Below are 18,480 nucleotides of genomic sequence, written 5' to 3' on the forward strand. Positions count from 1 at the left end.
TCAATTTACTGCACACCTGGCTTACTGGAACACGACAATTTATGTTGGATAACTCTGGAATCTTGTCGACAGTCCTCTCCCGTTAATCTGCAACGTGTTTAACGCGCAGGTACGTGGCTTACCACTTCGCTGAAGCACAGTGACCAGCTCTGTGACGACACGCGATGCGCGTAGAACAAAGCACTTTATTAAGGCGCTTATATAGGCTTAAGAAACATTGGGAGAACTTATTCGCATGACCTTTCAGCCATCCGGAGGGCAATGTGTACACAATTTTTGGTCGCGTTGATGCAGCGCAAAGACTTTGATATTATAAACGTTAGGAACAACCTTGACTGACAATAACGGTCAATCCGCAGAGTGAGGCATATTCTGGGTTTGTACTTGCAGGATGTGAGATATCTTTGTAAAGTGACAGTGACTATCCCGTGTTTTCATAAGGATTTCAAAACGATGATATTGTGTTGGTGGTAGGGTGTACATAATTTCGTCAAAAACACGCGCGGTTACGTAGGTAAATTTCCCTTTCACACTAAGATGTACAATAAAAGAGCGCATAAAAAAAGTGTCGTTTTTTCCCTATACATTAGGCATCATCTGGCTAGCCTGTGTCTCTTTTCTTAAAAATGGGGCCTTCGCCTCTTTTCTACAGATATGATATGCGACGCTGTGAACACGCATGCCCTTCATGACTTTCGAAGTACCAGGCACGTGATGATAGAGCGAGGAAAGGATGGTGAATTTATCTCAGTCGTGAATGTTGTAACAAAAAGTAGTGCACAATTTATTGCCACAAAAAAAACGTATTGACATTCGATACTATTGAAGCAGCATTCAATTGAAGATAGGCAATCATTTTCTGCGACACACAATTGACGCTAGGTGAGGCCATTGGGGAACTACTGGTTTACTACTACTATACTCGCATTTACCACATTACTCGAGATGTAGCATACGAACTACCACTACCCGCTCACCACCGTCAGGGAACCACTGGTTCTCCAATTCCATGGTGTTTGACGGCAGGGTGCTTTCGAGATACGACCACCCGTGCACCATTTCTCTCTATACTATCCCCTTTTCTATTTTAAAGATGTATTTGCGCGTCTATTTTGATTTTACTTTCCTTCTCATCTTTCTTCCCAATCCCCTTAGTGCAGGGTAGCAAATCTGATGCTCCTATTTCTTGTGAGCCTCCATGTTTTTCTGCCATTTTATTCTATCTGTCTCTCTCTAATTTAGTCAGCACAGTGAGGCCGCAGTTCATCAGCGTACGATGCTCAGCCCATTTTCTTTCTTTCTTTCTTTCTTTCTTTCTTTCTTTCTTTCTTTTGTTTCACTTTTTCCCACACACTTTTCACGCGCGTCGTTCACAGTATAATAATAATAACTGGGATTTTAGGTCCTGAAACTATATTATGAATATGAGGGACGCCGTCATAAAGGCCTCTAGAAATTCGGACCATTTGAGCTTCTTTAACGTGCACTGACATCGCCGTGTACATGGGCCCCTATCTTTTTGCCTCCATGGAAATGCTACTGCCGCGGCTGGGATCAAACCTTCGGGTCAGCAGCCGAGTACCATAACCACTACACCACCGCAGCGGACGTGGTTGCTTGAACAACTGTAACTGCCCAATGATGACGGTCTTATTATTTTTTTTGCCAACACATCCTCTACTTCAAGTATGATGGTTGTCACGGTTAAAAATGTTACATTTTTCATTGCATTCTCAGCATAAGAAACAGACTTTGTGCGTTGAGACTACACTAATAAAATTAGTAGTTAGGCGTTTGGAATATAAGTTTATTACGTAGGGAGTAACTAAAGAGCTCCCTTTGTTATCTATTGACTTTCTATGGAAAAAAAAAAGGTTGCTAAGCATTTCACTCATTGTCAAATGCTGCGGCTTGTGCTAAACATTCACTGAGCAGTAAGATACTTTAAATGTAGTCGTTTGACCTATTCGGTGCGAATAAAAGTTTTCGGCATTATTATGATATAATTCTGACATCCGAACCGTTGTTTCATGTGCCCGAACACTAGCATGTATATGCTTTATGGGTGAGCGGAGTTGCGGACTTCGTTCGCGTCTTTTACGTCATTTACGTTGAAATTGTAGGGTATTGCAAGTGCAATGCTGTCGAACTTGACTATAAACTCTCACTTCTACTAATGTCAGTGCAAGAAATATTTCTGGATGACAAAATTTAAGCATTGTAGTGATATGTTCAACCAACTAGTCGACAAGTTGACCCTTCAAAACTTTATTACAATGCCCGGTAGGCTTCCTGTGCATTCTATGCAATTTTTTTTTCAGTGAAACTAACTTGTGAATAGTGAATATTTTAGTTGAATGAGTTTTATCAGTGGACCTCGGCTCCTTTTTTAGCTCTATTCAAACAGGTTGTGCACTCTGCAGCACTGGTGCAGGCGATACGGGCCGCGCCCAAATGAGACATCCGTCGGCGCGGCAGTGCAACATCATCAGTGCATACAGCGCCACCGAGGCAGACAGCTATGCTGAGACGAAAACAAGCCACGTGCGCTTCAGAACCTGTGCAGAGCTACCTGAATCGGAAATAGTTTCCAGCGTTAGTCCGAAATCAAAAAAGATAGTAGTAATGTCATACGGGGTTTCACGGCTCAAAACCACGATATGAATATGAGAGGTGCCGTAGAGGAGGGCTCCGGAGAATTTAATCATCTCGTGTTGTTTAGCGTGCCTCTTTCTTTTCGCCCCAATTAAAATGCGAGGAGGATGAGCTCGTGACCTTTGGGTGAGCAGCTTAGCCCCTTAGCGACTGATCCACCGCAGTGGACAAACCGACAGAAAAACCTAATGTTCTCCGTTAGGCTGTGATAATCAGTATGGTTGAAATAGGGTGCAAACGAGCTTAATGTCACGGTTGCGTAAAACATCCCAAGAATCATGCTAATGAAAACAACAGCGACATTAGGGCCAAAGCGGATGATACGTGTTGATGACTTCTGAGTAAGTACGCCTATTTTCAAAAATGTTGAGACACTGTTTCCATATCTACCGCAATTTCGCCCGTGTGATACGCCGCTGTACATAGCCCCGCATTTTCAGCTATAAATCGTGTGCCAAACCATTAGAACAAAAAAAAAAGCCTGTTGCCATGAGGCATGCTGATTACATTGTAAAGCATGCAGTACTGTGAAGCCAACTTGTGGAAAACATTTGCGACAAAAATGAAAAAAAAAATGGTTTAATAAAAGTAGCACAATGAACTATCCGAAGTGTTTACTAATTTGACTCATTTTGGTGAGTTCCGTACATGTGTTTTCGACTGAGCTATGAGATCGCTTGATAAATACCAGACTTACAAAAAGGGGTTAGGTTAGCGTAAATAACGACCTATATGCCTAAGTTTAACGTAAAAACAACACTCCTAAAAATATAAATGCGCTAATAATTGAGTTTGCAAATATCACTACCTAAATAGTGACTGTTTATTTTGTGTTCGGTAACTTTGCACAATGTCGTGTTGTTCTATTGATAGCCTTGCTCGTGTATGCGGCAATATTTACAACAATCCTAAGTATATTATGATCAATTATCTCAAATCACAATGACAGAGAAAAAATAGAACTCAGTTTACTAACCCAATAAGTGATTTGTGTTAAAATAACCCTGAACCGCTCTTAGGTAAAAAAGAAAAAAAAATACACAGAGGTTTCTTCGTCGTCTTCACAACCTTTCTCGCAAGCTCTATCTCCTGCGTGCCACTTATTTCGTCATAAAACGCGTGAGCATTGTCCACTCTAAACGTTGGGCCACAGAATTTCGCACTACGCGCGGGCACGCTGTTATCTCTGCCGGCGCAGTCAGAAACAAACACAAAGACATTAAATCGTACAATCGCGCGATAAACACGCGTGACACTGGTTGGCGGCTGCATGGCAAAGCAGTGTAGGGGACTATTCAGAACTGATATGTCACGTATGTGGGTCAGTCGAGTGTATGTGTTGTAATGACGTCACGCGAATAACTGTCCTTGCATCACAAAGTGCGCGAGAAAGACGAGAAAAGCAAGGAAAGAGTAATGCACTCTTTCCTTTCTATTCACAAACGCTTTTTAAAAGGTCAAGAGGCTTTCATTCCATCATGTGCCTAATGGGCAGATTAGTTGGCACTTTTGTTGTCATTTTTTACAGGCATTCACAGCAGTGGTAGGGCCCGTCCCTCTAACTGCACAATAGTAAGGAGGCAACTGTTATTACAGTTATCACAATGCTTCATAAAGAAAGCAACAGAATACCAATCAAGAAGGGTGTAAGACAGGGAGACACAATCTCTCCAATGCTATTTACCGCGTGGTTACAGGAGGTTTTCAGAAGCCTAGAATGGGAACCGTTAGGGATAAGAGTTAATGGAGAGTACCTTAGGAACCTGCGCTTCGCCGATGACATTGCATTGCTAGTAACCCAGGGGACAAATTGCAACTCATGATTACGAAGTTAGACAACGAGAGCAGAAAGGTAGGTCTTAAAATGAATCTGCAAAAAACGAAAGTAATGTACAACAACCTCGGAAAAGAGCAGCGCTTCGAGATAGGTAATAGTGCACTTCAAGTTGTAAAAGACTATGTCTACTTAGGGCAGGTAATAACCGCGGAGCCGAACCACGAGATTGAAGTAACTAGAAGAATAAGAATGGGGTGGAGCACATTTGGCAAGCACTCTCAAATTATGACAGGTAGATTGCCACTATTCCTCAAGAGAAAGGTATATAACAGCTGTATCATGCCGGTACTTAGCTACGGAGCAGAAACCTGGAGACTTACAAAGATGGTTCAGCTTAAATTGAGGACGACGCAGCAAGCAATGGAAAGAAAAATGGTAGGTGTAACCTTAAGAGACAAGAAGAGAGCAGAGTGGATTAGGGAACAAGCGGGGGTTAAGGATATCATAGCTGAAATCAAGAAAAAAAAATGGACATGGGCCGGGCATGTAGCGCGTAGACAGGATAACCACTGGTCGTTAAAGGTAACTAACTGGGTTCCCAGAGAAGGAAAGCGGGTTAGGGAGAGACAGAAGGTTAGGTGGGCAGATGAGATTAAGAAGTTTGCGGGTATAAATTGGCAGCAGCAAGCACAGGACCGGGTTACCTGGCGGAACATGGGAGAGGCCTTTGTCCTGCAGTGGACGTAGTCAGACTGATGATGATGATGATGATGATGATGATGATGTTATCACACACGTGCGGCGGCCGCACCGTATGACAATGCAGCGTTCTCTTGGCTTGTGGGGTCTGCCTGTCTCGCTTGTGCGCACGTAGCATATGGTTTTCCCCCGGACTTGAATGATATCTGTCGCCCTTTCGTACGATGGAGTTATAAAAGTGATGGTCTCCTTCTCCCCACCCACATTGCCTCAGTCCTATGTATATACCGCACAGCCTCTGAGGACAGAGTGATATGATTTTAGTCAACTGCTTCATGGTTTTCTATTCTTCGGCCGAATTTGTCCTTGAGAGTCCAGATTCCAAGCTAATAGGAGGGATTGAGGAGCTGTATTTCTTTAAAATGGCGCAAGTAGACCAGCAATTCTGGGATCGCTGATGAACGAAAAAAAAAATAGTTTGCGATGAAGGCCGAGAGTCAAGTACGGGCGCTGTTGTTGTGACGGGGCTATTGTTAAGGTAGCTATCCATGGCCCATGTGCCTAACCATGGCAGCTAGTTAAGAGTCAAAGAATCGTAGGCATAGATGTGAGTGCGCCGGTGTACAGTGGGGATCAAAATTTTGGAGACCACGAGAACACGTGGCGAACAGCAACGCGGCGCCTTCTGATGGCTATTAGAGAAGCTCCAGAGCGGGCACTGCGCACGCGATTCTTTTTCAACCTGACAGCCCGCGCTTTCGCTCCCCTGAACTGCGCGCACACCAAAATGCCAGAAAAACCGCAAGGTGTCACTTTTGCAGTCGCGCGGAAGCACTTTTCCATGATATCTTAACAAAAATATAGTTGCAGCACTGGGTGCGCGCCGGTACTTTGCGTACGTTCCATACTTACACGAAGGTATGGCATTGATTGATTGATATGTGGGGTTTAACGTCCCAAAACGAAGGTATGGCATGCTTGGCGAGAGCAGCCCTGCTCGGTAATCTTATGACATGTGTTGATCAAAAAAAAGAACATTGGCGCAATGTGCGTGTTTTCGCCGCGGTGGAGCGTCTGGAACCAAGGCGCACTGTCACCGACTTACATATTTTTGTGGCGATATCATCGCTCAGAGCTTTGGCGGCGCGCAAAAGTGACACCTCGTATTTTTTGGGTGGTCCGATGTGTGACTGACAGGAAGGAAAGGACGCGCGTTCGCAGTTGGCGTTCTCCAGCATCTGATAGCCGTGAGAAGGCATCGCGGAGCTGTTTGTCTTGCGCTGCCGTGGTCACCAAGATTTCGATAGCTACTTACGTGCCATGAAAAAAGAAAACTTCAATCACCCCGTCTGTGACAAAACACCACAAAGGAAACTCACTAGGATTTCTCAAAAAGGAGGATTTCCAGTGTACGAAATTTTTTTAGACTTAATTAAACTGCACATTTAGAGCTCAGCGGCGGAACCAGTGAACACTGTTGTATAATGTAAAAGCCCCTAGCAATGAAATTATGAGAACAAAATTAGTTGTTCTTACCGATAATCATGTCGTGTTCTAATTTCCTTCCAAAAAGTGGAAATGGTGGATAAAGGCGGAGCGATTCCTACAATACAAGAATTAAAACAATTAAAGACATAGAATCAGCGTTCCAAGTTTTTCCCTTTGGAACAATAATAATTAGGTATAAAAAACGGCAAGAGTGTCTAGCATCACCCTAACCAGCACGTTTTGGCAGCATGATGAACAGATTGTGGCAAACATTTTGTTTAATACTAGGTGTGGAGCAGCCGTTTAATGGGCTTGACAGCATTTACTGATTCTGCGCTACAGAATGGTTGATACACCAGAAACAAGCAATCACATTTTACTAACTGGCAGTGTTGAAGTGTGTCTAACTCACAGCTCCGAGACGTTCATTAGGCTTTAGCAGTTATTACGAGGAGTGTCAGGCTAACATTACATGAAATGGGGAGCTTGAAAAATGCATACTCCATTGAATGAATTCTTAAGCTTAAAATAATACGTTATTCATTGAATCCTCTACTGCGATTATTTTGGCTTTATAATATCAGTATTGTTAGATTAAGTGAAGGCCAACGTTCCATTATTGAAGTTCGCGTTGATACTTAACAACTGATTGTCAGCCTGATGTTACAAGTTTCAAACTTTTTTTTTGTAGTTCGGTCATGGTGCGTGGCTGATAAAGCTTCCCGAAACGTATGTTTACTATAGGCCTCCCGGTAAAAAGGCAGTTTATTTTTACCGGTGAAGGATTACGTAGCCACTGGCAGACCGCATCGAAACCCACGATGTATACTGTGAAATATCATTAGGGAACTTCAAGGTATCACTGCCAACTTTATTTTCCTTTTTCATACTTTCTCTCCTAACAAGCATGCCCGTATGGGTAGAAAGGTGGTTTCACAAATTCTTAATTTATTGATTAATTTATTGATCAAGAAATAAACGTTTGCATTTTTAAAGGGTCCCTGAACGACTTTTTTAGTGATAATGGAATGAATTTCCCGGGGGAGCGTATTGCCTCACGAATTCAATGCCGCAAAAAGTTTAAGAATCCGTCCCGTGAAAGTGGAGCTACAAAAATTTGTCGCATGCTGATATGGCATTCTCTCCTCTCGTCCCGACGAAAGCGCTGGAAGCTAAGCAGGCAGAGATTGGAGGGGCAAACAAAAACGACACGCGTGTCTCGTGACCTTGAGTACCTTTCCCAGTTTTTTTTTCGAATACAGGACTTTTTTTCGGTGTGATTGTGCACGCACGCGTGGACAACTCACGGCCTCTCATGGTGATCTCTGTAACAAGCGAGCGTGCTATGTTCAAATCGGCTAATGGCCAATAGATGGCCTTCTGCGCGCAAGCTTTGTTCACCCAATACATAGGGCTAAGTCACAAATCATCATCATTATCACTGAACGTTTTCCGTCATTTCTCGATAGAAGAGAAGGCAATTTTTAGCTGACATTGATGCTTTATTGTGAATTTCAGGCCACGTGCTGCGCTATAAAATTTGGCTCGCGTGTTCTCGGGAGGCTCTACTATCGATGTGCTGTGTTTTCTGACCATGCTAAAAAAGTGTTGCAGGGCCCCTTTAGGTCACCGTTGTAGTAAGATCGAAAATTGAAAATCTTATGGTTCGTTCCGGGGGGGGGGGGGGCACAATCACTTCTGACGAACCTAATGCCACGAGAAAGTTAAGCGTGGTATTTTAAGCAATGTCGTGGATAAGAGTGCTGACGTGAAGTTCTTAAAGGGGCCCTGCAACACTTTATGAGCATGGCGAGAAAACTGCCGACCGGTAGTTGCTCCCTAGAACACGCGAGCTAATATACTAGCGCAGCGTGCAGCCTGGAATTCATAGTGTATCGTCAGATTCAGCTAAACATTGCTTTCTCTTCTCTCGCCAAATGACCAGAAACGCTAAAAAATCACGCGTAGAAAGCCATCTATCATCTATCAGCCATTGGCTGATTTGGGCTTGAAACACTTGGTCATTACAGGGACCGCCGTGGGAGGCTGGGACTTGTCGACGCATGTGCGTGTGATCGCACTGAAACTCAAGTTGCAAATACAAGTTTCAGATTTTTTATTGCAGTGTTTTTTCTCGTGTGTACCGTTTTTATTAATATATGCATATGTATTTATATATTATCTTGGCTCGAATAGTGAAAATGATTGTGCTGTTGTTTTTTTTATTTTGTGAAGTGAGATTTGTTGCGCCAAAGAGTTTGTTACGTCACTTGTGATGTTGACTGCCCACCTGCTGGGAACTTAAGGTCGGTAATATGAAATTAATAAATAAAAACGCGTATTAGAAGAAAAGAGGTGTTTTAGGTTCACGAAGTGCGCGTGACGTATTTTTTTTCTATGTGACATCTCTCCCTGTCTAAAATCTCTGGATAAGTTTCTAGCGCTTTCGTCGGGACGAGAGAAAAAAGGGTGCAATTGTAGCGAGCGAAAAATTTTTTAACTCCACTCGTACTGAAAAAATTCTAAAGTTTTTTGCCGAGGTGACTTCTTGAAGGAAGGAGCTTCTTTAGTGCATCAATTCCATTACTACTTAAGATTCTGTTGCTAGGCCACTTCAAAAAGAAATAGCCAACCTTCATTGCAATCGCAACAGATAAACAGCATATATATAAACGTGAAACTCCCTCGTTCCTTCTTTTTGAAATTGCTGCGAAAAATAATTGAAAATATCTATACTTGCGGAAACATATTTATCATATTCGATATTTATGGTTCACTCACCTTGAGGCAGCACTCGAGGTAATTAAGTTGCACGAGGTCTTCGCTGCTAATGATGCCATCCGGGTTGTGTCCGATAACTTGGTCAAGCTCCTCGTGAGCTCTGGCCAACTTAGACGGGTAAAGACCAAGCAAATATAGGGTCCAGCTGACTCCTGACGCAGTCGAGTCGGTGCCCTGCTCAGTTTTTAGGGCGTGGTGGAGCTCCGTGACCAATTGTGAAGAAACAGAAAAAGGAAAAGGAGAAAGTTGTTTAGCCGACATTCCGTGCCGACATTAACACCTTTAGTATAATAATTGCACGGTACAGAAGTGCAAAGGCTCCACGAATAAGAAATAGTATCTTCTGTTAGCACACCTACCGGTTGTACTCGATACGTCGGGGAAAAAGAAAAGACAAATATATAACACGTGTCACAGTTTTTATGAGCGAATTTTCAGCTTTGTTAGTTTTCCCCCAGCAAGTATTAAAGCAGAAGCATGAGGCGCGGGACAAGCGTGACCACACTTGAAATATTCTGCGACATAAATTACACCTACTTAATTCAATCGCTCGAGGCACTCGTCTTTCTTTTAAAATATAGATGAAGACGCACGTGATTGTTATGCTACCCTGAAGCATTTTATGATTTGGTTGTGCTACCTAAGTAATCACAAAGGACAATTTTTTCAAGATATAGTTACCATGCAACTAGAAACATCTATACGGCGTCCGGCAAAGACCGACATGTAGTTTCGTCCTTCGGTTATGTTTGAAATGTAAGATCGTCTCAGCGAATACTAGTTTTCGCTGCATATTTTTACTCGGTACTTGATTAATCCTGGTCAATTCGCTTAGTGTTTTAAGCAAAATGTATTACCTAGTATTTAGGATTTATTTTTTAAAGGCGAGAAGAACACTATTTCGTTCGCGAGAGCTGTGCGGAAGGTAAGCGCCAATCACTTATGTAAAATAAATAAATAGCAAAAATTTACTGAAAAACAGTAAAAAATAAGAGCAATATATAAGCATTGAGGCTAAAAAACTGTCTTAGATAAGAAGCGCGTTTGGAAAACCTATCAAACAGCTTCCACCTTTTGTAAAAAAAAAAAACGCCGTTCAAACTACATTCATATCATCTAAATGTATATTGGTAGGAGTAACTAAGAAAAAATGATGATTACATGTGGCCAATTAGGTGCAATATTCATTGCGATCTATTAATATCTTTGCCTTAATTTACGAAATATATAGGTCACCTATGTAATCACATATCCGCATCTTCACTCTTAGTTTTTTCAATAAAAAAGAACTATTGAGGTAGCACACCCCGAATGGGCTTGTTCTTTGTAAAAGGCATTTGTGGTGTTAGACTCGGCAAGACCATGTTGAGTGAAAGCCAAATCCGTGAGATGGTGATGAGAACTTACCGCGAATATGATAGAGTCAACATCGTTCTTGATTTCCTCGATTGAATATGAGGGATTTCTGATGTTGCATGATAGCAGGCAATCCAAGAACAATGAAGGAGACTCAAATGTTGTGGAATGTTTCTTTATGCCAATTTCAGTGTTAGTCGAGTGGTTTTTGAGAAGCCATTCTTTCCTATCTCTGAGTACCTGCGAAGTGAGAGACGACATAAAGACACGTCGCTGAACTTTTGCACCTCACATGCGAAAAAAGAAAATCCGATGTTGTAGACTGACCGAGTAACTGAACTTCTGCATTTTTTGAACGGTACTCTTGAACACTTTCCCCTCCTTGGTCATGTCGTAGACCTGTTGCACCCATAGCCATGGCCGGCAGCCACGAACAGCAGTCAAGTACGAAAGCCTGGGATGGGGATGACAGGTTGTTTTTAATGTTATCGGCAATAATTAGATCAGAAACGTGAGCATAAACATAGCCTCCTTAACACAAAAACAGAAAGAAGAACGGAAAAGTGCTCTGAATACATCTGTGCAATAGAAATATCAGTGTCAGTGAGTAACAGGGTTATTAAAGAAGCGTGCCCGTAAAGAGAATGTTGGTTGTGAACCAAACTTTTCGGTTGGTGTTCTTGTTGAGCAGATTATGATTCGAAATATAATGTGCCTAATATGAATGTGTAAAAAAACTCACTACGAATTCCCTTGGGTGATTCAATTACCCATCAAGTACAGCAGACTACGTCAAGGGCAGCACATTGTCAAAATCAACACGCTTTTCCGTTACACCCCGTGTTGGTTGGCTATACAGCTCAAGAGCAAGCGCACCGTGACCAATCGTCACCACCAGTTTTTAAGTGCTACTCAATTAGCGCACGCTGCAATGAGTAGCCCACTAAAGAGTTCTCACTGGATACTCCTCTATACTCTGCTTCACCACTGTGGTTCAGCAGTACCAAAGCTATGAGGTGTAAGGAAGCCACACGCTTGCGCAGCAAAACATAGTCCCAAAATTGACAGGGTCTGCTAAAATTTGCATTTTTTCAGTCTGTACGTGTTTCGCCAAATAGGTGCGTGATATGTTTAGTTCTCTGTCTTTATTTTGTGCGCACTTAGTAATCTGAGTCTCTTACCACTGGTAAACGTGGTTACAAATTAACATGACAGCACCCATGCAGGAGCAACCAACCGCTTCGATCCGAACCTGCTCTTGCTACACGCCCACTGCGCTGACAGAAAAAAAAATGAAATGGTGAAATCAGCCTTCGATTTGTTTCATTCCACTTTGAAGATAAAGCTTCAGGTACGTTTTGTTGTCATTAGCGAGATATGCTATTTGCTTATCCGCACCTGCAAGACCCAACGCATCCAGGCAGTGCTCGGGCTGCGTCATCAAACCAAGAACACTCCTTCTCCAAAAATCGGACATGCAAGCTCGCACAGCATTCCGCGTGCGTGGAGTCCTCCTTCGTTAAAAACTATGGTGGTGGAAACAGAAAATGGAGCAAGGGAATGTTGCAGTGGCAGACTAGAAGGAAGGCGTCGACGAAGAAGCAGTTATACCAGAGCCACGAACAGCGCTTGGCGTGAAACAGTGACCATCCGTATTCCCTATTTAACGAGCTGAGCGTTCCAATTCAAGTATTGTTTCTCCTCATTTCAAACAATTGCACCTGTTTATAATACTTACGATCCAGTGACCAGCCTGACACATGTACACCACACAAGTTGCATAGACGGTGTCTCCGCAATGTTACATCTCAAAGTTATCAAAGCTTTTGAATAATACAAAACTGTTGACCCGTTGTAGTTGCTTGTTTCGTAGTTTTAGTGTATTTTTCAGCTAATGAACTTGCCGTATCAACTGCAATGAGCGCGTATACACAATTTCGCTTGCAGGTACCGTGAAGACAGTAAGCAGACGACACGTCGCGATGGAATACATGTGAAGGGGCTAATCGATTTTCTTATTGGCAGAGGGGTCCTGTAGCCTCCACAGTGATGAAGGAAACTTATGAAACTGAGTATAGTTATGAAAAAAAATGGCACATGTGTTAACTGAATTGTGGCGTACGTTCTTATGCAGATTAGTTATTAAAACGAAAGGCACGGAGGAGCAATATGCAGTGCAGTAGAAACATAGTCCAGGGCTTGGAAATGAGAGCGCGTTGAAGATGTGCAGATGTATGCAAGAAAGGCTGCTAGAATAACCAGGGCTGAACTTGTGCACTACCCTGTACTGGGTAAGGGGGAAGGCAAGAAAATTATTTGGAGTGTCGTGCAACACTGCACAAGACTTTTTCCAGATGCAGCACACACTCTGAAAAGAAAGAAAAGTAATTTTACCCTTTTTGATGAGTTGTGACTTCTCACATGAGTAACTATCTTTAAAGGTGCACCGTACATATTTAGCCAATTATACTATCTTTGGAGATGATGACAAGTGTGGCTGTTTCAAAACCCGAAAGTTGATGTACATCTATAAAGAGAGTTATGATAGAACTAGTCAGGGTTCACCAGGATGACTAACACGTGCTCTTTATGTTTTCTTAGGGCGCATATAGCAAGTGCTTGTCCGAAATGATTTCGTCATCCCAACTACAGCTTCTGTGAGCACGAAAAGCAGGTAATATGAACAAAGAATATATTCTTCGTTCGTGTTACGTGCTTTTAGTGCCACTATAGAGGACAAGTGATAAACTTGTCTCTCGCGCTTAGAGAAGCTAGACATCAGTAACAACTATAGCCCCTCAGTGTCTTCCTAAGTCATAACTATGTGCTTCTCAACTGATTCTCCACTACTGAAGAAGATGGATTGCACCTTATTGTAGCAAGTACCGAATGTGAGGATGATTTTCTGGGTGTATAAAACTTCCGGATGATTGCATGACACGCTTAAATTGTATATTCTGCAGTTTTGTATACCACGTTATAGCCAATATTATGAAAATTTTCTAATTTTGTTCCCTTGCTATGTCCCTCTGGTTTATTGCCGCGCTTATTTCACTGTTATTTTTGTGTAGTTTCCTGTCTTCAGAACCACAAAACATTTTGATAGATAATAAAAAATAATATTATTATTAAAACGACTAAAATGATGGTGGCAAAGTCGCTCCCTTCGTAAAATTTCTGTCATTTGATTCCTGTGAACGTGAGCGTTTATGGTTCAATACATATTTGAACTATTCGGGGTGCCACTTCGAAGACACGAGTGGTTCGCTGAATCTAGCCCAATTTCTCCGTTTGCTATAAAAATTGGCATTATGCTGTAATTGCATTTGCTCCTGAAACCGCAGTCACACCGCCACCGTCCCAGAATTCTAGCCTGATTTGTCATACGCGTGCACCGCATCGACTACTGATCTCAGAAAGAAGCTGATGAAAGCGCTACTCATTCACTCAAAAATGCAACGGGCCTCCTAGCATTTTCGACCCCAATCTAAAGATCCAAGGTGAAAATGGGCACTGAGTTGCTGATACTCCAGCAGGACTGCCAGCGAGGATATGTCCTCGTAACTCCTCAGAAAGAAGGAGTAAAGTAGCATTGAGTCAAAAGATATAACATTATACAGGCAAGACAAGTGCGTCTTGGGCTACAAGCTATCCTTCCTATTATCGAATTAGAAGTGGTGGTGCACATAAGAAAATGATGTGTTTCAGTTTGTCATTCGCAACGGTAGCGACGGGAGTTTTTGGGTATAGCGAAAAGGGCACATTTCATTCCATATTTGGCGTGCAGCAAGCAGATTAAAATAATTGTGTTGGTCTCGCACACTTTTGTTGCAATATAAAAAATCCCAAAATCAGACAGCGTACCCAGGCATAGAAAACCTTGCACTTTTTTATACACTTCAGCTCGCACATATTTGACATCCAATGTAAGCCGTCAATCTTTCTTCCATCATACACCTGCAGTAGCATTCTTCTTGCAATGCACTCGCGCATTCGTAGCAAATCAGCTATACAGTGCCGCAAAGTGCAAAAGCAGTATTTTGGCAGGCTCACATTTCGTCTCAAAGTGTTTGACATTGAAACATAACGCAACATTTTATAGATGCGCATGTCACATGCAATCCTACAATTTCTTTATCACTTTCAGCGGCAATTTCTTGTTCATTTGTTAAAGCTATGGCCGCACCTGTATTTTTATTCGATTTATTTGAGTACATGTAGCGAAAAGCAGACCACTCCGAAAGGCTTTTCGCATCGTTGACCAGCCTTCTGATTTCCTTTAGGAGCAAAAAGTTTAACTTGTACTAGAACATGACACCAATAACAAATTAGAAAGTGACAACAAATAATCGCAGATAACTTTAGCGTCAGTATACAAGTTTTTTCTCACCGGTTGAAGCAGTTGCCAAAGAAGTTTCGTTCGTCTTTTTGCGTATGTAGCTCCACTCCCATACATACTCCTGCATGTCACAATAATAAAACGTTCTGTGTGAAATTGTAATTTTCAGTATATATATATAAGAATAGTTAGTATGCAGTAAACGATTCAGTAACTTCTCGCATCCTTAATTATTCAGTAAATAATACTTAGAAGAACGTTACAACTTTCGGAATCTCTAGGCAAACAAGTAGTTGTTTATAAAAAAATTGAACAACAGCAAATTGTGAGTGTAGATAGGCAGGTCAAGGGCTCTGTACGCAAGTGTCTGAAAACGTAGATGAAGCCAATTAACAATAGAATAATGACCGCCTGAAGAAACAAAAAGACACTTTCAGGGCTTCCGAAGTTTTGGCCTGCCGTCTATTCAGTATTCGTACGAATGTCTTGCATTAACGTCACCGAACCTTTCATGTGGCAGCACCAGCACGTCGGAAAGTGAAGTTCATGATGTCACGCGAATGTTATCAGTACACCGTCTGCAAACTATGTCATTATTCAAACTCAGAGGACGCGAAAGTTCCGGCCGCTTCTTTGTCGCCTCGAAGCAAGTGAGCCGCAGCAGTAAAATGCCGGGTTCACAATATCACCGCCGCTATTACGCTCAAAAGCTACATTAGCGACGTCACTGGCGAGATACAAGTGGAAAGGAACCAGACCTGGAGTATAGAAAGTCCAAAAGACGCAGCTACGTTTGGCCCACGCGCGGATGTTGAAGGGCCGCTACACAACTTTCGAAAATGCGAAAAAAAAAGAAAAAGAAGGCCGTTGTTCTCTCGAAGCATTTCCTGTCTTCGCAGCACAATTAGTGACGCCACTGTTCGTTTACGTGATGTCAGAATCAATGCACGCCTTGATTTGTCGATATGCAAAATAAATCTGTTATGAATTGTCGCCTCCCCTGTTTTTCGTGCAGTCACACGCACAATTTGCCTCGTCTCCGATGACTATTGTGCACGATAAACTGATTTCACTTCATTTGCTGCATGTCCAGCAGGGCAAGCAGGAATAATATCGCGTAGTCGAGAAGAGCGGCATCCTGTCTAGCTCAACGCGGAGTGCGGACATTCCACGTGTTTTATGAATAAATATGTGACGAGGAGGAGATAGCACTTGCAGGAATGGTGTTGAAGGCGAGGAAAGGAGGTCTGTCTCCGTTTTAAACTCAGAGTGGTTTAGGGGCCCTTTAAGACATACGTGTGAGCACTCCTATTATCAGTCAGAAGACATTTCTTTATGATCTTTATGAAGGTTGCAAGCCTATGTATGTATTTATCCTCTTCGTTATCAAGGTCGGAAATTATGTGCACACATGCCACTGGTCGGGGACAAAAAGAAAATCTCATAAAACTTTTGTCGTTCACGATGGAAACATAACATTAATTCGGAGGTGCCACACTGTATACGCATTTAAAGATTAGCCTACATCGCGGTGGCGACGCTAGATGGCGAGGCTTGCCAAAGGGGTGTGGAAGTGCCAAGACGTTAGGCGCAACACAAGTATTACATGTTGCGCACGGAAAAACGTAGTGCGAAAGATTGCCTCAATAATCAATGCGTGGAATTCAACAGTACTTCATCTTAAGAGAATATCAGCTGTTCTTCAAACCTTTAAAAAGAACCTCTAGAATACTGGCTGTTCTTTCAAGGTGACGTAAAAACAAGGACTTTTTGAAGTTATATAGAGCGTCACAATATTGGGAAACGTGAAATTTATTTAGTCATTGAAAGCAGAGCATATTTGTAGCAAGTCTTTTATACAAACATGAATATGAGATATTTGTTCGCAATGAGCTGCTACATCGACTTTATTAAAAGCCACAGAAATTCACCTATGTTATAGGTGTGATGCAATATTGCTAAAATATGGCTTTTCATGGTCACTTTCGCGCAGGAAAAAATAACCTGCAATATTTACCTTCACGAATTCGGCATCTTGTTGTGCCGCGACACTGCCTCTTTTTTTCAGCCACCCTACACATGGAGATTATTTAATGAGTAGCTTCCATACAATACGTACGTGCCATGATGTCTACAAAGCATTTCTGAAGTCCTTTAAAGCAGCAGAAAGGTTCTTCTGGTGAGGTTTCCATGAATCGCTCTATTTGGTCAACAAAGGCATCACTGTTGCTGTGGAAAATGTCCATGTAGATGTCGAGTACACGTGCGTGGAACGCGGGCGTAAACATTTTGCGCTTCTGCCTCCAAGTTTCACCTCGACTGTTAGGAAAGACGACAAACCACATAAAACTTACGTTCAGAAACTTTCTCGGCAATTCATTTGAGAGAAAATGAAATTCTATAGTCTCAGAAGTGGCGAGTTCGCCCAGTACCTCGGACAACGCAGGTGTGCTATAGCGTTAGGAAACTGAGCAGATGTGGTGCTTCTGTTCAGCTGCAAAGGCTAGTGATATGGTTCATTGCACTCACGCTCTACCGTAGCACTAGAAGGCCATTTCACTACACGCTACGAATATTATTATTTTATATTTTAAACGACAATGTGCAGTGAAGATATTAGATGAAAAATGCGTTTGCTTGCACGCAATTTATATTGCACAAATTATTATAAAGCTTCCTGCTGAATGCGCCAAATACTGCGAGCTTGTTGAAGATGTGGCTGATGAAACGGCTGTTTTTTTCGTAACGAGTAGACTTGTGTGGTAATTTTTTGCATGTTTGAAATTGGGGATGCACGAAATTTTCTCTTGAATACAGCCCATTTGGAAGTACTTCGGTGGCTCTGTTAACACGCACACGCACACGCACGCACACTGATTCATAACTACATATTTATGTAAAAAGATAACATATGTCTATAAAACAAATATTTGTCGTGTAATAAAACACTGCAACAAGTAATATCTATACATGCATAAGATTCGGGACTTATCTGTCTGCTCAGGGTAGATGCTCAGAAATACCTCAACGTTGAGAGTAAAAGAAATCAAAAGACAGGAAGAACAGTCAGCTGTGTTGCTAACCTCGTGAGGAGATTGTTAGGTCCAAGCCACGCAGCTATGAAGTTGTACACATCCGGCTTAGCCAAGTTGTTTTTGCTGGAGAGAAGGGGCTGCGAAAGAAACAATTTTTTTAGTAAAAAAACTGCAGCATATCCACGAGGTGAATGGTGACGAGTGGGGTGGAGCACACGGATGGACGGATGCATGGACAGCAGACCTATAGGTAAAAAAAATCCACAGATTTCATTCTGTGACTGCTCGTTTCACATAATTTCTAGAGTATTCCATTATATTGGATAATGGTGCATATGCAAAAAAAGATT

The 18,480-nt window shown here is 42.2% G+C and overlaps 1 protein-coding gene across 1 annotated transcript in view; it reads right to left on the reverse strand.

Moving 5' to 3' along the window:
• Window positions 1-18,480, reverse strand: part of LOC142776334 (cytochrome P450 4V2-like) — a 50,969-nt gene that overhangs the window by 13,323 nt on the left and 19,166 nt on the right. The window contains exons 3-9 of the mRNA XM_075879838.1: window positions 18,179-18,267; window positions 17,215-17,414; window positions 15,147-15,216; window positions 11,084-11,210; window positions 10,808-10,996; window positions 9,401-9,574; window positions 6,668-6,734 (exon numbers count right to left, since the gene is read on the reverse strand). Of these exons, the coding sequence (XP_075735953.1) occupies window positions 6,668-6,734; window positions 9,401-9,574; window positions 10,808-10,996; window positions 11,084-11,210; window positions 15,147-15,216; window positions 17,215-17,414; window positions 18,179-18,267 (916 nt within the window). The remainder of the gene's footprint in view (window positions 1-6,667; window positions 6,735-9,400; window positions 9,575-10,807; window positions 10,997-11,083; window positions 11,211-15,146; window positions 15,217-17,214; window positions 17,415-18,178; window positions 18,268-18,480) is intronic.

The sequence above is a fragment of the Rhipicephalus microplus genome, chromosome X (genome assembly GCF_043290135.1).
Source record: "Rhipicephalus microplus isolate Deutch F79 chromosome X, USDA_Rmic, whole genome shotgun sequence".
NCBI lineage: Eukaryota > Metazoa > Arthropoda > Arachnida > Ixodida > Ixodidae > Rhipicephalus > Rhipicephalus microplus.